The following is a 24932-nucleotide window of genomic DNA, read 5'->3' on the forward strand; positions in this document are numbered from 1 at the left end:
GATTTTCATTTCATTTCATTTTGTGTGATCAGGGTGCCATTTTGACAGAGAGCCCCGACCTCTATGGAGGCGGCCTTGCCGGTTCTATCAAGCTTCACCCCGCCTCTGGTGATGTAAATATAAACCGCAGGATTTGTTTTTTCAGAGAGGCTCAAGGTCTGGACTAGCGGTGCAGCTGGAGAACTACACACTGGGTTTCAGCCAAGCCCAACACTCTGACAAAATAGGGAAAAATTCCACACAGCGTCTTTAACACAATAAAACACTCCAAGATGCTTCACAGAGGCATTATAAAACAACATTTGACACGGAACCACATCCGGCAGTTTTAGGGCAATGATCAAAAACTTGTTCAAGGAGATGGGTTTTCAGAAACGTCTTAAAGGAAGAAAGAGAGATTGGAAGATTTAGGGAGGAAATTGTAGAGCTTAGGCCCTCGGCAAATGGGCCAGATCTACCACACGCAAAACTCATTGAAGCAAAGAGGCACTATAGTAACTTCACTCTCTTCCTTAAGACTATTTAACTACATTTTTTTAAAGTCCTACCCTTGCCGATTGTGATCTGAGACTCTCTGTTAGGAGAGAGAGCAAGAAGTGGAAAAGGTCAAAAGAAGCAAAAGGAAACTTAAAAGTATGCAATGGGAACAAAAAGAGAAACAAAATCAGTCATGTTCTTTTCGTTTCAGTGCCATGGTGGTTGGGGGGCCCAGATGGAAATTGCCATCTGGCCAGGGAACACATTGACTTTTCAATAAAAATATGACATCCATTTTGAGAGCGATATGTAAATCTGGTAGAAAACTAAGTAAAAATATTGGAGACCAAGGACAAAAATCCAACATTTTCACAGGAATCATCATATACTGCTATTCCCATCTATATTTCAAATGAGCTCACACTTATCACCTGATTGAACAGTTACGCGTTTGTAAGTGAACTGGAGAGTTAAGGATGCATTGGTGAAGCAAGGTCATTGTAATTACCCCCTTGCTTTTGCAGAGGCGCACAATGCTAACTTAGAAGCAAGATTTTTTTGTTTCAAAGCTCCTATTTAGTATGATGCTATATACCCAACATAATGGAACCTTTCACGTGCGCTATTTAAATTGGTACTGTGAGGAGTTGCAACATTCTTGGCATCCAGGAAGGTTATTACAGAATTCAAATCAATTCAGGTTAATAAAAGCTTCCTGAAGTTTGCAAATCTCCGCTACATTGCGATACACGTCACAATAAAAGCATGCCTGTGAAAATGAATTATGAAGATTTTTTACAGCCATCGTTAGAGTCTCATTCTAGACTTACACTTGCCTACTTTCTAATCCAAAACTCGAAAATGAAGCAACATTTGCAGCTGAAAGAATATATATGTGCTGGGTGTAATTTGAAATCCTATTCAGGTACTACTAATAACATAATCTGTCTGAAATTGAGGGTGTCATTAACTTGACTGCAGATGAATAGAGTTCAAACACCAAGGTGCAGAACTAACTCATATACTGGAAATAGTGTCGCCCTGACTGTCGCACATCCTTCACTGCTACGTAACGTAGGTAGTCAGTCAAATTCTGACAAATAACTGTACTAAAGGCAGGAAAAACACTCGGCTAATGAGCACAAAAAACAGGGACAGATAATCTGCTGAATAATTTAAACAATTCCAGCTGAGGAAGGAATTGTTTTAATAACAAGATGTGGTTCTGTGCATCAGCAGATAAGGATACAGAATGATGAATATTAGCTCTTCGTCACATAATCTCATTGTAGAGGTAAATCTTTGCACTCACAGCTGAGAGCATTGCCCATCAGGAGCTCAAAGTTAGAAAATTAGCCCTTGCGCTTCAGTTTATTTTCCCTTCTCATGAAACCCTTAATATCGTCCCAGGTGCCTACTCAAGTAGCTGTCCTCCATGCATACACCAGGACAATGATTGTAGGCAGGTTGCTGAACAATGGAGAGCAAGAGAGTCACGTGCAACCTGCTCTCATCCGACATGAATCAACCTCTTGGAGAAATAGTCTTTAAGTAGTGAACTGGACCAAGAACATGGTTGATTTGCCTTCCTAATCAGCACCTCCACGCTATCCTGCCAACTCACCAGAGATTGGAATTCAAATCTGACATTCGTAGACGGTATAAATCATATGCACGTTGCTTAATCACCTTTAACAGATAACTAAACCGCCTCAGCTCCTACCTCCTCGCCTAATTGAGCTGAACCGCATAATTAAGACTAAATATACAATCCAAACACTTGAAGCTAAGATGCACTGATTCAGTGGGTTCATCCAATGCAGTACTGGATTATGTTGACCAGTTCCTAAATCCAATCACTGATCTTCAATCAGTTTAATACATATTCAGTAACAGTAGTAGTAGAGACACTTGATTTAATCTCAGTACCAGTGAGTGAATTATTCAGGTTTTTAGTTCCTCACTGCTCCTTTGTGACCCCTTATTGAGGCGCGAGTGTAAACATCAGGCAAGAACAGGATTGGGTTCAGCTCTCACTCTCGCTGCAGCGGAATAGCATGAACCAAACGGGCATATGAGGAATGGTGATTTGGGGTAAAAGCAAAGCGCTGGCAATCTGAAATAAAAACAGAAAGTGCTGGAAAAACTCAGCAGGTCTGGCAACATCCATAGAGAGAGAAAATACAGATCAATATGAAACGTTAACTCTGTTTCACTCTCCACAGATGCTGCGTTTTTCCAGCACTTTCTGTTTTTATTTCAATTAACTGAGGCGTAGGTATCCATTTAGTATTTAGAGTGAAAGTCGCCATAGTCCCAGAGAACCATAGGCTGATCTCCCCTTGAGAGCTGACTGCTAGGATATTCAGGTGAGCAATTTAACCTGAAGGTACCACACCTTAGGCAAGGGGCAAGGTTGAGAAGGCGGGGCCTTCATGAATAACCTCAGTTGGTACGAGAATTGAACCTATGATGTTAGCATCGCACCGTATCACAAACCACCTGTCCGGCCAACTGAGCTAACCCACCTCAGAGTAAATCATCTACAGTCAGTTCTCAAAAGGGGAGAGCAGCCTATATATTTAGGGTATAGCAGGATGGAAAGAGGGAAAACTGTAGGAAAATAAATTGAGAAATGTTTTGATGATTATGTAATCTTGCACCATCTGATGTTTCTATCTCTAAAGAATCTCCAACTTTGGAAAGGAATGAAGAATGTTCAAATGGATTATAAGGCTGCCATGAAGATTTATCTTTATTACTGGCTGGTCTATAGATAAGTGATTTGAAAGGTCCTTTATGTTAGCTTCTTATTTGTATTTTCTTTCTTTTACATAACTATATACTGTACGCATATATATTTACATATAAAAAATACAATTCCACTTAGATTTACCAGAGTGTGTTTTTAAAAGTAAACTGATTAAAAAGTTCTGTGATTTTGGTACATGAGCTATACCTTTTTTTTTAAGCCTTCTCAACCTTGCCCCTCACCCGAGATGTGGTGATCCTCAGATTGAATCACCACCAGTCAGCTCTCCCCTTGGCGCCTATGGTCATCTGGGACTGTGGCGACTTACTTTACTTCCCTTTTTTTTAAAAATGAGGTACAATGTATTGACAATGTTCCCACTTTGCTGGGAAGAAAACAAATAATAAGAATAATAATAATAATCGCTTATTGTCACAAGTAGGCTTCAAAGAAGTTACTGTGAAAAGCCCCTAGTCGCCACATTCCGGCGCCTGTTCAGGGAGGCCGGTACGGGAATTGAACCCGCCCTGCTGCCTTGTTCTGTATCACAAGCCAGCTGTTTAGCCCACTGTGCTAAACCAGCCCCAAAGGGTTTGTTTCAAGATTCAATAGAACAAAATCACAGATTTGAAGGAAACCAGATTTGCCGGGATATTCAGTCTTGCAACGTAGCGAGATGAATTGAAGTAGCACAGTGGAGACAGCAAGAGCTGACAGGAATAACAAGGGAGATGGAAAGAATGAGAAATCTAGTTCAGACAAACTGAGAGAGAAGCTGGGGGCAATAAGAAACTAAGATACTGGGCACACAAAGACGCAGTTAATGTGACTGACAAAAGGAATAACAGAACAGATTAGGAGCACAGGAGCAGGAGCACATTGGGCCTGCTCCGCCATTCAAACAGATCATGGCTGATCATTTAACTCTACACCATGTTTCCCCACTATCCCCTATCCCTTGACATCATTAGCATCCAGAAATCAATCAACTTTGGACTTGGACGTGCTCAACGATCAAGCTTCCACAGCCTTTGTGGTAGAGAATTCCAAAGATTCACTGAGTGAAGAAATTCCACCTCGTCTCAGTTTTAAATGGCCTGCCCCTTATACCGAGATTGTGCCCCCCCCCCCCCCCAGATCGAACCTTCCTCACTTATATTTTACCTGCAAAGGTCATCAGGTATCGCTGTTCTTTACATCCAGGTTTTTTTTTAAATCGCCATAATTATAAATTCCAGCACAAAAGAGCGGCCAAAGGGTTAAAACGGCTTTTGGTGCAAAAAAAGGAATAACATTCACTGCTGTATTATTCCTACCAAAAACCAATGGAATGATTTACCGCATCCGCTAATGTTATGTGTGAAGGGGAAGGTCATTATTCATACATGGGTAATTAAGCCAAATTATAGATTTTTTTTAAAAAATCACTGCTACAAAAGTGGGTGCTGTGATATTTTACTCTCCATTAAATAGATATTATAGGCTATAGCTTTGTCCTTTATGGTATTCCGATTACCCTTCTAAGAGTTTTATGACAGGTTTAAGAAACCCCACAAAAAAAGATTTAGTTATAGCGCCAGAAAACATTAAAAAATGATTAACTTTGCCTTAAATAACCTTTTTATTTCTCTACAGCTTGCTATTTAAGCACTTTAGGCTCCTATGGCGAGAAACAAATAGATTTCTGTGGTGATTCATATTTTCCTCAGCTGCACAATAAACCTAATTTGAAGTTGTAATATTACGTTTGGAAGATAGCAGGGGAAACAGAATTAAAATCAATTTTGATGTAAAATGATATATTTAGGCAGACATGTAGAATATGATTATTGAGTAGTCATTTACTGAGCGCGTTGCCAAATAATACAGGATAAACGATTTCCATTTCAAAGGCATTAACATGCCATAATCTAATTTTTAAACAAAGCAAGAGAGTGAAAGTATCATCTCACTAAGCATAATCTCATAAATCCCTTAAATTTACATTGTAAAACAATCCATTACTTCCATTTTGTGAAAATTATAGCATGGTCAATACAGTATCATGTTTTCATTGCAAAATTGAAATCAGCAATTCACACAAGTTACATAAAGGGAACGAACAGTGAAGCAGATAAAAGTATAGGGCTCCCCTGATCACAGAATGAGTAAATACATTGCCCATGTGATATGGTGTAACGACAACAATCTCTCCCTCAATGTCAGTAAAACTAAAGAACAGGGGCGGGATTCTCCCCTACCTAGCGGGGTGATGTGTCCCGGCGTGATGGAGTGGCATGAACCACTCCGACGTCGGGCCGCCCCAAAGGTGCGGATGTCTCCGCACCTTTAGGGGCCAAGCCCTCACATTGAGGGGCTAGGCTCGCGCCGGGGAGCTTCCCGCTCCGCCGGCTGGCGTGAACGGCCTTTGGCGCCACGCCAGCCGGGGCCGAAAGGACTTCGCCGGCCGGCGTAAATCCGGGCATGTGCCGGAGCATCAGCGGCTGCTGACGTCATCCCGGCGCATGCGCAGGGGAGGGGGTTTCTTCCGCCTATGCCATGGTCTTCACCATGGCGAAGGCGGAAGAAAAAGAGTGCCGCATGGCACAGGCCCGCCCGCCAATCGGTGGGCCCCGATCGCAGGCCAGGCCACTGTGGGGGCGCCCCCCGGGGTCAGATCACCCCACGCCCCCCCCCCCCCCCTCCAGGACTCTGGCCCCCGCCCGCGCCACCTGCTCACACCAGTAAGGTAGGTGGTTTAATCCATGCAGGCGGGAGAGGGTTGACAGCGACGGGACTTCGGCCCATCGCGGGCCGGAGAATCGCCGTGGGGGGCCCGCCGACCGGCGCAGCGCGATTCCCGCCCTCGTCGAATCTCTGGTGGCGGGGGAACGGAGAATCCCGTCCCTGGTCATTAACTTCAGGAAGCAACGTGCCATACACACCCCTGTCTGCATCAATGGTGTCGAGGTGGAGATGGTTGACAGTTTCAAATTCCTAGGTGTGCACATCATTAACAATCTGTCCTTGTCCACCCACGTTGCTGCGATGGCCAAGAAAACGTAACAACGTGTACACTTATTCAGGAAACGATGGACATTTGGCAGGTCTACATTGACTCTTACCAATTTTTACAGATGCACCATAGAAAGCAACCTATCTGGCTGCATCACAGCCTGGTATGGCAACTGCTCGGCCCGAGTCCGTAAGAAACTAGAGAGTCGTGAACACAGCCTAGTCCATCTTATAAACCCACCTCCCGTCCATTGACTCTGTCTACACCTCCCGTTGCCTTGAGAAAGCGGGCAGCATAATCAAAGACCCCTCCCACCCGGCTAATTCTCTCTTCCAACCTCTTCCATTGGGCAGAATTAAATAGAATCACTACAGTGCAAGGGGCCATTTGGCCCATCGAGTCTGCGCTTACCCTCTGAAAGGGCACCATACCTAGGTTCAGGCCCGCATCCTATACCCTTAACCCAGTAACTCCACCTAACCTGACCTTTTGGACACTAAGGGGCAATTGATCATGGCCAATTCACTTAACCTGCACAACTTTGAATTGTGGGAGGAAACAGGAGTATCCGGAGGAGACCCACAAAGACACTAGTGCAAACTCCACACAGTCACCCGAGGCCGGAATTGAACCCGGGTTCCTGGAGCTGTGAGGCAGCAGTGCTAACCAAGGTGCAAAAGTCTAAGAACACGCGCTAACAGATTCAAAAACAGCTTCTTCCCCGACTCCTAAATGAACCTCTTAAGGACTGAACTTTGGGCAGCACAAATGGATAGCACTGTCGCTTCACAGTACCAGGGTCCCAGGTTCGATTCCCCACTGGGTCACTGTCTGTGCGGAATCTGGACATTCTCCCCGTGTTTGCGTGGGTTTGGTCCGGGTGCTCCGGTTTCCTCCCACAGTCCAAAGACGTACAGATTAGGTGGACTGGCCTCGCTAAATTGTCCTTAGTGTCCAAAAAGATTAGGAGAGGTTATTAGGTTACGGGGATTGGTGGAAGTGAGGGCTTAAGTGGTTCGGTGCAAACCCAATGGGTCGAATGGCCTCTTTCTGCACTGTAGGTTCTATGTTCTATGAACTGATCTCTCCGCGGATCTTCTCTACTGTGTAGCACCACATTTCGTATACTTCACCTCATGTCTATATATTTACATTGTGTATTTACTGTACATCCTATGTTTCTCATGTATGGAATGATCTGCCTGGACTGTACGCAGAACAATACTTTTCACCGTACCTTGGTACATGTGGCAATAAATCTAAATCTGTACCATAGAAACCAAACGGTTTTTGGTATATACATCATGGTAAATTCTTGTCCTGCAACTTTCTCATCTTGTCCCTAATGGTGCTTCCATTTATTGGGATGCAGTTCCATGGTTATGGAAGTAATTAAAGGATCTCAAGTTCTCCATGTGCATCCCCAGAGTGGGATTGGCTACACACTATTTGACTGTGGGGGCTATCACAACTCCGTCTTGTCCTCACGGAACATCTACACATTCACACTTTTGAGGGAGTTGCTGTATAGAAGGTCAGCAAAAAGAGATTTGGTGCTTTTATTTCCTCTCCCTATATCACGAACCCTGAGGTCAGCTGCAGTGCCCAAGTCCATTATCTGAGGTCAGCAAACTCAACATAAACAGCTGTTCAAACCTGAAGATTTATTTTTATGGTAACATGTGTAGCCACCTGGGGTGGCTACGTCCCGATTACAAAATGGACACTTTGCAAAGAATGAAGGGAAAAATGGACAATGCTGAGAAAGCAAGCAGGTGCAAGGTTTGGCTGTTGATTGGAGCTATAGCTCCCAGACAGGACCGATACTGCAAAGCCATTACCATACTAACGAGCCATCTCCGGGGACAAAAAAGAAACATTTCTGTAAACGATACTAAAGCAGACACCCCGGCGCCAGAGGAGACTAGAACAAAGCAGGCCAACGGCCACCTGGGGCCCGCCCAGCAATCAGGGCAGCCGCCCCTTTATTGGAGGAAATCGATACCAACGATCAGGATACGGTCCAATTAATTGGGACCAAGTTCAAAGACCGCCTAAAAGCGCGCGAAGCCCCCTTTGGGTATAAGAAGAAGCCCCCAAGAGAGAATCGTTCTTCTTGGCCTTGGCTGTCAGTGATGAGAGGCCTGCCTAGCAGCTGCACCAGAACAAGTAAGTCCAAAGTCAATGCACACTATGAGATAGACGTTCCTAGCTACTATTCCGTACCAGCTCGACCCCAACAGCCTCAGAACCGGACAACGGACTGAGTGGGTGCCCGAAGCTAAGTATAGGCTTTAGTAGTAGTGATAGTTTAGTTGGTAGAGTTTTGTGCATGAGTATATTTGACTGTGTGTGTAAATAAATGAGCATTGATATCGAACTTACTAACTGGTGTATTGAGTCTTTGATCAGTATTCGGTTTTGAACCTTGTGGCAATATCGAAAGATACCTGGCAACTCTTGAGCAAATGTAATTAGAATTAAGGAAGGCGACCATATTAGCCGCCATAAACAGAGCCAATTAAAGAGAGAACACAACGAGCAACACATGAAATTCTCAGAGCTTCGAAAATGGTTTGTAATGAATTGGAAAAACTCAGCTAAAGTGCAGTGTATAGCATTGTCCACCTCTATGTAAGTTTCCAATGTCGTCTCTGTTGAAATTCCCTCATCGGCCTGCCACAGTTGAGCAAAATGTACCTCGTCATCGGGTTGCTTGGCCTCACCCTGCTTCTCCTCGTTCTTGATGACTCGCGCGGCCATAACCTGTTGAACCCAACCTCAGATCGACAATGCTTTTAACTTTCTCACAGGTTTACCTATCCTCACAGGCTTTGCATCTCCTTTCACAGGGAAATCTCATTGTCAAATGACAGCTTGCTCTGCGCTCCATAGTTTTGCGTTCTTGGGGGAGCTAACTCCGACTATCATTGGTCGGTGCGGTCATGTAATATTAAAACCTTTATTAGTGTCACAAGTAGGCTTACATTAACACTGCAATGAAGTTACTGTAAAAATCCCCTAGTCGCCACACCACGGCGCCTGTTCGGGTACACAGAGGGAGAATTCAGAATGTCCAATACACCTAACAAGCCCGTCTTTCGGGATGTGTGGGTGGAAACCGGAGTGCCCGGAGGAAACACACGCAGACACGGGAAGAACGTGCAGACTCCACACAGACAGTGACCCCAACCGGGAATCGAACCCGGGTCCCTAGCGCTGTGAAGCAACAGTGCTAAACACTGTGCTACCGTGCCGCCCTATGACAAGCTTTGGCAAGTTTGGTATTCTGGAGTCACCAGTGCGGAATTTCGTCTCAGCATACGCATTGTTCTACAGGATTTGCTATTCCACCAGTGGGAATGGTTGACAACTGCAACATAACCAGAATTTCCTGTCATTTGGTTTGATTAATAGCAATTTCACTGTAGTGCAAAAAATCTTAATGTAAACACGCACTCACGTAAAATGAGTAGACAATATCCATCCTGCTCCTCCGGCAAAGAATAAAGATAGTTATTTTCATTTATCTCAACACTATCCTTTCAGGCAGTGTATTCCAGATCACAACTCATTGCATAAAAAAACTTTCTTCTCTGGTTCTTTTTTCCTTTTATTTTGCATGTGTATCTTCTGGTTACTGACATTCCCCATCAGCGGAAACAGTTTCTTCCCATGTACTCTATCTCTGATCTCTACGTATAAATTAAGTCCCTTATCCCGGGTACCATACAGTAACACTCTTCCATTTTCGCTCCGAGGCCTGGACATCTTTCTGAAAGGGCGATGCCTAGAATTGGACATAATACCCCAGGCCTAACATCAGATAAAAAGTTGGACAGAATGACATAATGACTAGGTAATCTGTAGTGATGTTGCTTAAGGGATAAATAATGATCAGGACAGTAGCTCTTCAAAAGGTGAAGGTGAAAGGAGGACTACACAATACAAAGGAGTATGTGGAGAAACCACTAATTGGAAAATCTACTGGAGGTTTAATTGGTCTTAACCCTGTCACCAACTTCAGATGGTCATCAATCCAGAAAATTGGTCAGCGATAGCAAAAAGACTTACAATAATTTATCAAAATTCTTTGAAAGACTGGAACTGTGTCAAAGGGCTAGGGGATGATAAATATTGCACCCCTATTCAGAAAAGGTAATTATAGGCCAGTTACCTCACCTTATGCGAGAGAAATTGCTGGAGACAACAGTACGGGCTAATATTAGTGAACAATTAAAACAATATCAGCTGATAAGGGTCAATCAACTCACATTTTATAAAAATACAAGCCATGGTCGACAAGTCAAATTATTCTCGGAAATTATACCATGCTCAGGCAAAGGAAATCCAGAGACTTGAAACTTTAGATTTATTAAAAAGATGTTCGATCAGTGCTCGTTAATAGGTGAAGACAACCAGGAACAACAAGGATAGATGGATGTCTGCAGGAGAGACAGTGGGGGTGGGTGTTAATGGAACTTTCTTAGATTAGCAGATATACTTGGCTCTATGGGTAGAATTTTACGTGTCCCAGCCGGGCGCACACCCGGCCCAGAATTCTGCTGAATAGTGCGGGATGACGTTGACCGTATATCCCGGCGTAATCGCACACTTGTGCAACATATCGCTAGGCAGGCACAGGCGCGGATTGGGGGCAATGATTAGAGAGGGGATTAAAACCCCAATCGATAGGAATTTAATGTTGCCCATACTATACTATACTAAACTATACTATACTATACTAAACTCATCACACAAGCAACCAGGGTGGGCGGCCCATCCAGAATTGATATTTTTTAATTCAAGGGCAGGATAAAAAGCCTGGCTGCAATGGCTGAGGGGTTAGGCATTTATAGGGATGTGATAAGGTGGTGTTTGGTGGTACAGAAAGGTTTTATGTGTTGGCTTCATCACAGTGTTGAACTCTAACATGTTTTCTGTTCACTGGCACCAGAGGTCTGGGTCCCTCGGTCACCCTTTGTGCCCGGGTGAGCCCCATTAGCCCATCTGCAGATGGGTATTGTATACTCGGCAGGGAATACCTCCGAGGATGAGGAGGAAGTTGAGAGAGAACAAAGATTGAGGCGATCCCCCCTTCAGGCAGAGATCCAGGTACAGGATGGTCAGGGTCCATCAGGGAGGTCAAGAAGAACGTTCCCGGAGAAGACAACACTGCCTAGCTGCCGGGTGTTCAGGCAGCATCTACCTACCTGGACATGACCGAGGCTCAATGGCGCTGGAGACTCCGGTTTTCAAGAAAAGCAGTGATGAGCATCTGCCAGACAATTGAACCTGATTTGGATTTGATTTTGAGTTGATTTGATTTATTGTCACATGTACCGAAATACAGTGAAAAGTATTTTTCTGCAGCCGAGGGAATGTACACAGTACGTACATAGTAGACAAAGAGAACAATCAACAGAGAACATTGACAAATGGTACATCGACAAACAGTGATTGGTTACAGTGCGGAACAAGGGGCCAAACAAAGCAAATACATGAGCAAGAGTTGCATGGAGCATCATGAATAGTGTTCTTACAGGGAACAGATCAGTCGGTGGGGGGGTCTTTGAGGAGTCTTGTAGCTGTGGGGAAGAAGCTGTTTCTATGTCTGGATGTGCAGGTCTTCAGACTTCTGTACCTCCTGCCTGATGGGAGGGTCTGGAAGAAGGCAATGCCTGGGTGGGAGGAGTCTCTGATAATGCTGTCTGCCTTCCCGAGGCAGCGGGAGGTGTATCCAGAATCAATGTGGGGGTGGCAAGTTTGTGTGATGCGCTGAGTTCACCACACTTTAGTTTCTTGCGATCTTGGACCAGGCAGTTGCCTTACCAGGCTGTGCTGCAAGCAGATAGGATGCTCTCTATCGCACATCTGTAGAAGTTTGTGAGAGTCGATGCAAACATGCCAAATTTCTTTAGCTTCCGTCGGAAGTAGAGACGTTGTTGGGCTTTCTTGACTGTTGCATCAACGCGAGTGGACAAGGACAGACTGTTGGTGATGGTGACCCCAGGAACTTAAAGTTATCGACCATCTCCACTTCGGAGCCATTGATGCAGACGGGAGTGTGTGTCGTGCTACGCTTCCTGAAGTCGATGATTAGTTCCTTGGTCTTTCCAACATTTAGAGAGAGGTTGTTTTCGGTACACCATGCAACCAAGTGATTTATCTCCCTCCTGTAGTCTGATTTATCGTTGTTTGGGATACGGCCCACCACAGTCATATCATCTGAAAACTTATAGATTGAGTTGGAGTTAAATCTTGCCACACAAGTCATGTGTGTATAGGGAGTACAGTCGAGGACTGAGCACACATCCTTGCGAGGCCCCGGTGTTGAGGCCTATTGTGGAGGAGGTACTGTTGCCTATCCTGACAGATTGCAGTCTGTTGGTGAGGAAGTCAAGGATCCAGCTGCACAGGGAGGGGTCAAGTCCAAGACTGCAGAGTGTGGTTATTAGATAACCTGAGATAGTCTCCTATTGTGTGGGACGACACCCAATGCCCGTTGCCTTGAAACTAACAGTGGCACTAAATGTTTATACCTCGGGATCAGCCCAGGGTGCTGTGGGTAATCTTCATGGAGTCTCACAGTCAGCTGTACAAAGTTTTGTCAAGCTGGTGACTGTTGCTCTGTTCAGGCGTGAGCAGATTCATCCATTTCAGGAAAAGCAGGGTGACCAGGCTGAGCAGGCAAGAGGTTTTGTGGCTTTTCTGGATCCCTCTGCATACAGGGAGTGATTAATTGTACCCATGTGGCCATCAGGGTGCCAGAAGGCCGGCCAGGAACTTTTGTGAACAGGAAGGGCTTTCGCTCGATGAATGTACATACAGATGCTGATGCCAGGCAGCCATCGGGAGAGGACGACGAGGAAGCAATGTGGAATCTCCATGGGGGCAGGGGCACGCTCATTCAACGGTTCTTCATATCGGCTGGCATAACCGTCCTTCCAACAGTGCCAGTGAACACTACCATCATCCTGGACACATAACACTCACCCACTTCATGAGGTCATTCCCACCCAAAAAAAAAAAGGAGAGCCCAGACATCTCATATCAGCCAGTGATTAGCCTGACACCAATGCAGCACACAGCGCACATCTGACAATTGTTGTGACTCTATTTCTCCTGCAAGTCAGTGTAGAGCTCCAATGAGTGCTAAGACCTTCACGTCGAACGTCATATCATGCTGGCCTCCAACGCCCCACCAAAGCAAAACACCCCCAAGAGGTTTGTGAACTCCCTGGGACCTCTGATGGAGCAGAAGCTACTGATTTGATTTTGATTTATTGTCAGATGTACCGAAGTACAGTGAAAAGTATTTTCACTGGTGAGGGGAATTTACCTGACTAGAAAGAACCCCCCTGCTCTTGTTTGAAATAAGGGCATGGAATCTTTTGCATGCATCTAAAAGCATCTGGGGCTTTGGTCTAACATCCTTGGTTTAGCATTCTCTCAGTACTGCACAGGAGATGTACATAGCTTAGTGTGGAGTTATTAGCAGCAGCAGATTCTCTCTCTGCTGAAATTTATGATTCTGTTAGTATTTTGCCGCTCAGGTAAAGTTCCTATTTCTCTCACAAAGGATGTTGGGAGACAATACACTCTGATTGCCAGCTGCATTTCGAATGACACATCAACACCGCAATCAAATCTTTCATTAATCTGGACAAAAATATGCCTTCTTTTGGAATGTCCAGTCTAGAGGACGGAACATCAGTGAAGATGATGTCATGCAGCTGCCTACTTCAATTACTACATATGCTGCAATAATATGGAGCCACATTGGGGTTCAGATACTTTTAAAAAGGATAAAAACCAGGGCAGTAACTCTTACTGATCCGGAAAGCATCACATGTTGGATGAGTGATGATTTTAAATGTTAATATTGTTACAGTTCTCCAATTGTAGATAAAATAAATTATAGCTGACAGGGCTGTATTTCAGATCTTTTTGATGGCTACTGAAAGCAAATATATCAGTTGCTAAAGCTACATTTAGTTGGTACAGTATCCATGTTACAGAACTGAACTGTCAAGATTAGCACGCCTCTGTACACAGCAATGGATCAGGTTATGTCCAATGTCTGTGTGGACAGGAAAATTGCTAAGCAGTAAATGTGCCACTTGACTGCTGTGGCAATTTTGTGTTTGTATTGAGGGGCGGGATTCTCCCCTACCCGGCGGGGCAGGGGGGTCCCGGCGTAGCGGAGTGACGCCAACCACTCCGGTGTCGGGCCTCCCCAAAGGTGCGGAATTCTCCGCACCTTTAGGGGCCAAGCCCTCACATTGAGGGGCTAGGTCCGTGCCGGAGCGGTTGGCACCACACCGACTGGCGCCCAAACCGGCTCCAGCGGCCTGACACCCGCCGCTCGGCACCGGGGCTGGCCGAAAGGCCTTCGCCGGTTCGCGCATGCGCGGTGCGTCAGCTACCGCTAACGTCACCACCGGCGCATGCGCGCTGGGGGATTCTCTTCCGCCTCCGCCATGGTGGAGGCCATGGCGGTGTCGGAATAAAAAGAGCACTGGCCCACCCGCCGATCGGTGGGCCCTGATCGCGGGCCAGGCCACTGTGGGGGCACCCCCCGGGGTCCAATCGCCCCGCACCCCCCCAGGACCCCGGGGGCCCGCACGCGCCGCCAATCCCGCCGCCACCAGAGGTGGTTCAAACCACGGCGGCGGGAGAGGCCTCCCAGCAGCGGGACTTCGGCCCATCGCGGGCCGGAGAATCGCCGCAGGGGGCTCGCCGATCGGTGTTTCCCGCCCTCGCCATTTCCCGGGTGGTGGAGAATTTCTGCCATGGCGGGGGTGGGATTTTCAGCGGCCCCGGGCGATTCTCCGACCCTGCGGGGGGTCGGAGAATTTCGTCCCTGATCTTTCCAATCTTTTTATCTGGTGTAATATAGTTCATTTTTCTTACTTAATAAATGTTTTATTCTTTGCGTTAAAAAGTTCAATCCTTTGTGTCAAAGGTTCATCAGCAGACTCATGTGAATTTGTTCAGTAACTTTCCTCCAGGATTTCAAACAAAATAGTTAGGCTCCACCAAGTCAGGTTTCACTCTGGAATCAGACTTGTCCAGTATTATCATGTAGGTTTGTAATGTTTCATTTCAGATGCAGCTTAAAACCTACCTTTCTGAGCAAATTTTGGGCAACCTTTCCAATGTGTCCTCATAGGACTCAATGTCAAATTTTGTTTGCTCATGCTCCTGTGAAATACCTTTTAAAGATGCTGTTACCCATAGGTACCAAATGTTTGTTAATTATTTAGAATGATGAGTATTAAGCTATTTCAAGTATTGCTTTGGCAAGATATCTTCAACCCTCACCAAACTTTCACTTCAAACCTCTTATGTGGGGCTTTACCAAAAGCTTCCTTTAGAGATGCCTCCAAACAATGGAGAGTACTCCCCCCCCACCCCCATTCCCATTGACTTGTTATGCTCAGACTCCTTGACGCCAGACTCCCATAAATAGCTGCCTTGATGTCAAGAGCAGTCATTCTCACCTCACCTTGAGTTCAGTTCTTTTGGACAAAAGCTGTAATTAAGTCCCATTTGCCTAGCAGAGCTAATATTTGCCACAGCACACACATCTTTCCACACACAGAAACCAATACCTTGAATGAGTTCATGTTCTGGAGTGACGGAGGGAGTGAGGCAGTTGAAGAAGCTAGTATGAGTAACAACTGCAGGCAGGTGTCCACTGGAAGGATCATGCTGTGCACACCAATATTCTTCTCCCATTTCTCTCCTAACCTAAAAAAAAAAGAGTAAAAATTTAGAAACTTCCAAAATAAAAACAGAACTACAAATAAAACTATGATAAAGGACTGAGCAAAAGGTAATCTTCAATAGTTTTTCCTGCCACAGAGCAACAGTGAGACTAATGACTGGAGAAGAAGAATGCAGGTGCAAATCCAGAACAGCGATTTATGTTCAGGCACTGCAAAGATCAGAATCCCACTGATCAGATCAGTAATGTCTCTCATTTGGATGACACTAAATTAATTTGTAAATGCATGCTGAAAAATCAGAAATAATGTCTCGCTCAATAAAAAAAATCTCATTAGTGTAGCTGTACATGATTAATGAATCTAATTTAAGTCTATAGTTAATTTCAATTTTCATTTTTTTGTAATACAAAATCCTTGAATCACCACATAATGAAGCATAGCAGCAATCTTTCCACGCAGGCCCCAAAAAGCATTACCGTACATGCACAGTTACTGGACTAGCAACTCAGAGGTTGTATTTAATAACTGGAGACACAAGTTTCAAATCCTACTATACCAACATACAAAAATATGAATCAGGAGCAGGAGTAGGCTATTTAGCCCTGCAGGCGGCATGGTGGCACAGCGGTTAGGGCTGCTGCCTCACTCTGCCAGGGACTGGGGTTCAATTGTGACCTTGAGTAACTGCCTGTGTAGAATTAACACATTCTCCTGTGTGGGTTTCCTCCGGGTGTTCTGTTCTCTCCCCCCCCCCCCCCCCTCCCCTCCCCTCCCCTCCCCCCCCCTCCCCTCCCCTCCCCCCCCTCCCCTCCCCTCCCCCATCCCCCACAGTCCAAAAATATGCAATTTAGGTGGATTGACCATGCTAAATTGCCACTTTTGGTCCAAAGGTTAGATGGGGTTACATGGATAGGGAGGGGAAGTGGAACTAGGTAGGGTGCTCTTCCAGAGGGTCTTTGCAGACTCAATGGGCTGAATGGTCTCCTGCTGCACACTAGGTATTCTATTATTCTAAGCCTGCTCCATCTTTTGATAAGATTATGGCTGATGATTGTGGCCTCAACTCCAATTTCCTGTCTACCGCCGATAACCTTTGACTCCCTTGTTAATCAAGACTATCTAACTCCGCTTTAAAAATATTCAGTGATACATGGTATTTTGGGAATTCAAATTTGGTTTTTTAAATAAGCAACTTAAAAAATAGCTGGAGTCGGCAGTGGTCTTCACAAAACTAGCGGATTACGATAAAACCTTTGGTTCACCATGTCCTTTAGAGGAGGAACTTGGTCTTTTTATTCCAGTCTGACCTACGCATGACCTCAGACCTACAGCAATGTGGTTGACTCTGAGCAGCCCTCTGAAAGGCCTAGCAAGCCATTCAGCTGTATTCAAACAGGTGATTAGGAGCAATTAGAGATGGGCAATAAAGAGGGTCACATTCCCTTAATGGATCAAAAGAAACACATACCAGAAGCTCTATCCCAGAGGAAAGAGATGATTGCTTAGTTAAGCAGACTGCAAGAGAAGCATTTTACTCAAGATATTGCTCCAAGCACAGAAACAAAATCTGTATTCAAGATAACAAACAGTTCTGCTCACAATATTGGATGTATTGTTGAATGGAACATGCACTCAGTACAGTAGCTTTAATTTAGAAATAATGCCTGAAGGTTCCAAACAACAATTAATTTTTAAAAGAGTCAAACAAGCATCCCTTTCGCCAACTAAATTTGCTGCTCCTTTTATTTCCTTGAATCCAATTTTTTTTAAAATGGATGCATTTTGAAACTGTTCTTTCTTATCACCCCGAGTTAAGAGGTGAATTAATTGAAATACTGATAAACAGGGTTGTTCAGCAACAGTGGATGTGTTGGTTGTCAACTTCCAAAATTCTACAGATTCTGGAACAGTTTGGAGGGTGGCAAATGTAACCCCCCATTCAAAAGAGGAGGGTGAGAAAAAAACAGCTGATTACAGGCCCGTTAGCATCACATCAGCAGAAGGGAAGAGTCTATTATACAGGATGTGATAACAGGACACTTAGAGAATGTCACCGGGAATAGACAAAGTCAACATGGATTTATGAAAGGGAGATCAAGTTTGATAAACTATGACGAATGCATTTTTTTTTACATATATTGAATTATAAACATTTGGCAATTTGAGGGTTGGAAGCCTGGGTTAGAGTGTGTTTGACTGCAGGAGTCCTGTTTTTAAAAGAATCTTGTTTTGCAAGACCAGAAAGTGTTTAGGAGACAGAGGTGAAACTGACCATCATAAAAGCCTGGGCTAATGCACTGTTATTTGACGAGGGGAAGTCACTGGGGAATTAGTGTTTTCAGCCTGGTGAGTTAATTTGTTTCAGATTGGGGAGATGATATCATTGCTGGGTTGAGTTAAGGCATTCAGACACTTTGAGGAAGCTTTTGAGTTGAATTGAAAAGTAAGGTCTTTTGCTCTCACAGTAGAATAGTTAAAAAAAGATGAATAGTATTTAAAGCAGTGCAGACTTGTCGGAGAAAGCGAAAACAAACCAGCTGAAACAGCTTTTTGGAAACATCCAGCCGGAGTCTGCAGGGGTTCTAACAGGAGCCAAATCATTTATGGAAAACAAGTATTATTCTGTGCCATGGGAATTTAGGATGGATTAAGAGCTGTTATGTTTTATTTTATTTCTGGTAGTTTAATTGGAAATGGAGATTGTAATTAATGGCACTGTATTTACCGTTAGCAGGACTTAACATTCTAAAAGCAGAGTCCCATTTTGTATATTTCTCGGCACTTGCGGCGCCAAGGACGACCCCACTATCAAACCGGACTTTGGGGGGGGGGGGGGGGTTTGGCCTCAGCAAGAAACTCCTCGCCAATTCTGCACTTACCTCACTTCCTGCACTGATGAGCTCAGCTAGGAAGAGATTGAGGCACCATTTTCAAATGCCACCCCGATCTATCAACCCCCTTCAGACCGAGGCATCCGGGCCCCTCCCCCCAACTTACCTCTTAAGGATCCTCAAGCCCCCTCACCCCATCTGTTAAGGGCAGGTCACCCCCCGGGCCCAATCCCTGACAGGGGACAACCGGGAACCCAGGCACTGTTGGGGTGTTCTGGTGGCACTGCCAGGGTGCACGGGTGGCAATGCCAAGGTGCACGGGTGGCAGTGCCTAGCTGTCCATGTGCCAACAGGACACATCGCTAGGATACCGCCCTGTCCAGAGTCTGTAGCCATGCTGGCCACGCAAAATGGACACTGAGCCAAACTAAAATGGAAGGCTGCTGAGAAACAGACAGTTCAGCCAGAACAGCAGTCTGCAAAGAGCAGTTTGCATTCTGCAGCAGCAGAAACCAGTTTGGGCTCAGGTAAAGAGACCTTAGCTAGGTGCAAATGGCAAAACGCTTTGCATGCTAATGAGGCCATCAGACTTGAACACCCACACAATAGATACATTTGGTTCTGAATGGACACATTCCAATCAAGACCCAGACATCGAGGCACCAGAAACCTCCGAACAAAAGGACATAAGAAACGCCCCCTCCATCACGGAGACCCCCTCGCATTGGGGAATTAATCCAGTATCGATAAGAAATTGATCCAATAGGTAGAGCCCGCCCGAGAAGAGGGAAGGACAACGGAACCCCTATAAAAGATAGGGACCTCGTGTTGTCCGGTCTGTTAAACCTGTGCTCCGGCCCCGACTGACACCTGGTATCCTGACTCCAGCCGTTGAGCACCAGCCGCCGAAACCGTAAGTTCAACGCTCGCTACGCGATCCAAGCCCGCTAGACTCCCAAGTGCCAGAACGCTTGCTGAAGGCTGCAGACAAAACCAGGACGAAGGCCTCGTTCTCTGACCTTGCCTGTTCCTGTTAGATAAGTATTCTGTTTGCTTATGTTTAGTTGTAGCTTAGTCTCTTAGTGTGTGTGCATGAGTATTTATTATTAACTGTATAATAAATATTGATCGTTTGAACTTGACTAATCGGTGTATCGTCTTTATTACTTTGAACCCTTGAGGAACTGTGTCTCGTGAACATTTAGTGGCGACATCCGCCGGGACCCTGTTGCAAGTGGAAACACCACAGTGTCCAGGACCCTGAAATTTGAATTAGAACTCCAAATTGCAGAGAAAGAAAGAGATCACAAGTATTCAAGGTGTTCAAAATAATAAGCGAAATTCGGAAGTGTGTTTTAGTGCATGCGTACTAACAGGGCTGTAAGGTAAAACTGAAAGCTTTTTGTTGCGACAAACTTTCGGTAGTTTTGTAATCGGAAAATAGCGTAAGCCGTACCCTTTTTCGAAACACCACCCCAGCAACCCCCTGTTCCAAATTATAACAAGAGAGTCAGAGGAAATGGCCATGCAGGCAATGGAACGTCTGATGGACCCAGAAAGGTTTGTGGTCGCAGCGACCAGCAGCAGTAGCAGAGTAGGCCAGTGTCCCACGTGGGAGCTGGAACTCCGCAAATATTTACAAGGAAAGGGATGGCCCCTTTGGAAAGAGTTTTGTGCAAATGAGGAGACAGGTCCCGGAAGTATAGGTCATACTTGGTGGGAGAACCTCTCTCAGATACACAAAAAGAGTTTAGGTAAAGCACGCAAGCCGATGGCGATTGTGTCCTGCATGGCACAGTTGCGAGGCGCAGAGGAGGTCATCAGGACGCTCCGGGCAGATTTAGAGGAAAGGAACCGAATGAGTAAGGTCGATGTCAGGGACATCGAGAAAGAAAACCTGGATCTTAAAGGGAAGTTGGCAGAGAAGGGTAGAGAGGTGGATGATGCCAAGAGGGCTCACCAGTCTTGTCTAGCTCATCTGAACAGTTCCCAGACCCAGTATGAGAAAGCCTATCAGGACGTGCAACGTGCCGTTCTGATAAGACAGGAATCGGAAAAGCAGGTGGAGGCATTGCAGAGGCAATGTTCCGATCTCAAAGCAGCTTTGAGAGCACTCCATGCTGCAACAACCGAACAAAGACAAAGCACAGTTGACCACGCGAAATGCAGAAAACAGATTGCGGAACTGCAATCTCTGCTTTCGGTGCAGAATGGCTTCCAAAGCACCTTTGGAGCTCAGTTAGATGGGGAAAACGCCCCAGATTGGCAGGAATTAAGCGAGACAGCGCAGCGTTATGTTCAGGGAACATGTGCGCCCGCAGCTCAGCAGAAACGACAGGCACCCCAACCCCCCACAGCTCAGATCATAACCGCACCCATGAATCCCGTAACCACACAGAGGAAAGCCGAATCAGAAGGCGCCCCAGACATAACTTACACCACCCCTTTAACAGTAACCCAGCTAAGGGACGCTTGTGAAAAGATCACTCCGTTCCTCCCCACCGCAGACCCCCACCAGTTCTTCGCGAAAGTAAAACAGCAGGCTACCATGTACGGCCTGGATGAGAGAGAGCAGGTTAAGCTCACCGTGCTGAGCTTAGACCAGAGTGTAGTGGCAGCCCTCCCCGACCCACAAAACGTGGCAGGAGGCAGCCTAGAGGAGATGCACACTGCTATTTTAGATGCCATCGGGTACAATAGAGGTGACCCCGTAGAAGGCTTGAATAAGTGCAGGCAGAAGAGATCTGAACACCCCACAGCATTCGCCGGAAGGCTGTGGATTCACTTCAGCGCAGTTTTCGGACAGCTAGATAGAGCGCATTTAACCCGCGAAAACATGGTTAAATGGACGCGCACAATTATCTCACACGCAACAGAAGCAGGACAGAGCGCTTGCAATAATTACGACCCCTCAGAAGAGGCCCATAACGAAAAATGGGTCCTCAAAAGATTGTCCCGCGCTTGGGAGCAATCGCTTCAGGCAAAAGCAAAGGTTAGATCCCCAGAAGAGGCTCAGGCTGCTGCAGATATCCAAGCAGTCAGAGAGCACCAGAAGCCCGCATGGGTAAATGAAGGCAAGAGCAGCCCTCAACAGAGAGGACAGGAATGCTATAACTGTGGACAGTTAGGGCATTGGGCAAAAGAGTGCCAAGCACCCCAGCGATCTCAGAGAGGCCAGCAGACAGGCACTCTGAACCGCAACAAGGCAAAACCCATCCACAATGTAGCAGTACAGTCAGGACCCACCAATGTGGACGAGACGAACTGACGGTGTTCGGGCTCCCCCACTTGGGTCTGTGACACACTATGGGACTCATCAGGGAGGCCCGTAGTCACGGCAAAAGTCAAAGGGAAGCCCATAGAGTTACTGTGGGACACAGGAGGATCCCGCACCACCATTAACTCCACAACCACGGCACACGCAGACACGTGGCCGACCACCTCCACCATCACACTTAGCGGGTTCACCGGACACTCGCAGCAGGGACATATCACAGCACCCGTAGCGATCCAGCTAGGGAACATTAGCACAAGGCACCCCGTAGTTTTAGTAAATCTTCCCCGGACAGCAGAACACATCCTGGGGATAGATTTTATGAACACACACAGCTTGTCGTTCGACCCAGTGAACCAGTGTGTCTGGCGAATGGCGAGATCAGACAGAGCCCCAGCCACCCTCACAGTAGGAGACTACGCTAATCGGATTAGCGCAGTGGGAGAGTACTCATTCGACCTGACTACACTCCACACCGACCGACAAATTAAGGCCCTACTAAACAAACACAGGACAGCATTTGCAAGTCACCGTCATGACTGTGGCAGAATGACTGGACAAGTTCATGTTACCGGACAGGACCCCCGACCGCAAAAGCAGTATAGATTTCCCCTTGAAGCAGAGGTGGAAATAGAAAAAGTTATAGGCAGCTTGTTGGACCAAGGTGTACTGAGAACGGTAGCCTCCACCAACAATGCCCCTATTTGGCCAGTGAGGAAGCCCGATGGATCATGGCGTCTGACCATCGATTATCGGGAACTCAACAAAGTAACCCCCGCAGTAGCCCCAACGGTAGCTACTAGTCCCGAGACCATGCTCAAGCAGGGTCTCAACGCCAAGTACTTCACGGTATTGGACATCAGTAATGGATTCTGGTCAATACCATTGGCAAAAGCGTGCCAATACAAATTCGCATTCACTTTCAAAACTCAGCAGTACACGTGGACATGCCTCCCACAAGGATTCCACAATTCCCCCTCCATTTTCCACCGACAGCTGGCAAGTGGATTAGAAAAATTTTCCCGACCCGAATGTCTGGTACAGTATGTAGACGACCTACTACTGCAGACAGACACAAAGGCAGAGCACATTTCGCTTCTGGCCGAACTCCTGGAACTCTTAACTGAAATTGGCTGTAAAGTTAACCCGAAAAAGGCCCAAATATTGGAAAGTAAAGTGATGTATTTGGGATCAGTCATCACGCACGGCAAACGCGAAATCGAATTCAAAAGAATTGATTCGATTGTCAAATTGCCCCTTCCCCAGAATGTATCAGCCCTCCGGTCGTTTTTAGGACTGGTTGGCTATTGTCGGAACCACATCGACGGATTCGCGACAAAAGCCGCCCCACTTTCAGACCTCCTTAAGAAAGGAGCCCCCTGGGAATGGCTTCCGCAGCATACAGGCGCTGTGGAAGAGTTGAAACGAGCCCTTAGTGCAGCACCCGCGCTGCTAGTCCCCGACCAACTTTCACCGTACGCAATAGAGGTAGCTAGCACAGATCTGACCCTCTCGGCCGTGTTGCTTCAGGAACGGCACGAGCAGCTAAGACCAGTGGCTTATGCCTCCCGACTGTTAGACCCAGTAGAACAAGGATTTTCAGCCTGTGAGAGGCACCTCCTTGCTGTCTTCTGGGCAGTACAGTACTTTTCCTACATAACCGGACTAAACCCCATCACCATTCTAACCGAACACACACCCACACAGCTACTACTAGACGGTCGACTGAAGGACGGTTCAGTTAGCCAGATTAGGGCAGCTAGGTGGACCCTACTTTTACAAGGACGGGACATTACAGTAAAACGGACACGCACACACACATACTTAGCAGACAACCTCCAATACCCCGGACAGCCCCATGACTGTGAAATTGTAGCTCCCCTGCATAACACAGGACCCTTTTTAGCCAAAACACCCCCCAGGAAGATAGGGAACCCGAAACAAAGCCCCCAGCCCACAGACACGTGTGGACCCTTGAGGATTTATGTAGACGGTTCCTCCACAGTTTTAAATGGTGAGCGTATCACAGGATGCGGCATCTATGTAGAGGACGCGCAGGGGCGCGCTCTCGAAGAGATAGCTCTTAAGTTACCAGGTCACTTAGGCGCGCAGGCAGCAGAGCTAGCAGCCATAGCGTACATAGTGGACCACCCCGATTCTTTCCCCAGCCCAGCAGACATATATTCAGACAGCTTATATGTCTGTAACAGTTTAACCGATTTTCTGCCCCTGTGGAGGACACGAGGTTTTGTCTCCGCAGACGGGAAACCCCTTCCATCAGCCCCTCTACTCCAGCATATTTTAGCGAAAGCGAAGGACAGGACCTTCGGCATAATAAAAGTAAGAAGTCACCATAGGTCATCACCCCCTGGGAATGTAAAAGCCGACGCGTTGGCTAAGGCAGGTTCCAGGAGAGGACACTTATGGACCCCCCCAGCTAGCGCACCAGCTAGCGCCCCTGTGAGCGCAGTCCAAGTCTCACAGACTGATATTAAAGATCTCGTGGCAGCACAAAAACAGGACGGAGACCTCAGGGAGGTTTTCAAGGGAAACTTTGTGCCTGCTTACGAGCACTTTAAACACGCACTGACCACACATGAGGGTGTGATCATTAAGGACCGACTTTATGTGGTCCCACAGCAGGACAGGAATCAGATGATTGCCTTGTTCCATGACGGACACGGGCATCAGGGAATTGATGCAACAACGAGGCACCTCAGGCAACTCTGTTGGTGGCCTGATCTCAGGAATGATGTAACGCACTACATTGAGAATTGCCTGATTTGTGCTCAGAATAACCCGGACAGGTATTCTAAGAAGGCACAACTTCGGCATACTCGCCCAGTTAACGGCCCTTGGACAAACCTCC

The 24932-nt window shown here is 46.3% G+C and overlaps 1 protein-coding gene across 1 annotated transcript in view; it reads right to left on the reverse strand.

Moving 5' to 3' along the window:
- Nucleotides 1-24932, reverse strand: part of ube3d (ubiquitin protein ligase E3D) — a 209451-nt gene that overhangs the window by 47137 nt on the left and 137382 nt on the right. Inside the window, exon 7 of the mRNA XM_038799326.1 lies at nt 15842-15980. Within this exon, the coding sequence (XP_038655254.1) occupies nt 15842-15980 (139 nt within the window). The remainder of the gene's footprint in view (nt 1-15841; nt 15981-24932) is intronic.

Source organism: Scyliorhinus canicula, chromosome 6 (genome assembly GCF_902713615.1).
Source record: "Scyliorhinus canicula chromosome 6, sScyCan1.1, whole genome shotgun sequence".
Lineage (NCBI taxonomy): Eukaryota > Metazoa > Chordata > Chondrichthyes > Carcharhiniformes > Scyliorhinidae > Scyliorhinus > Scyliorhinus canicula.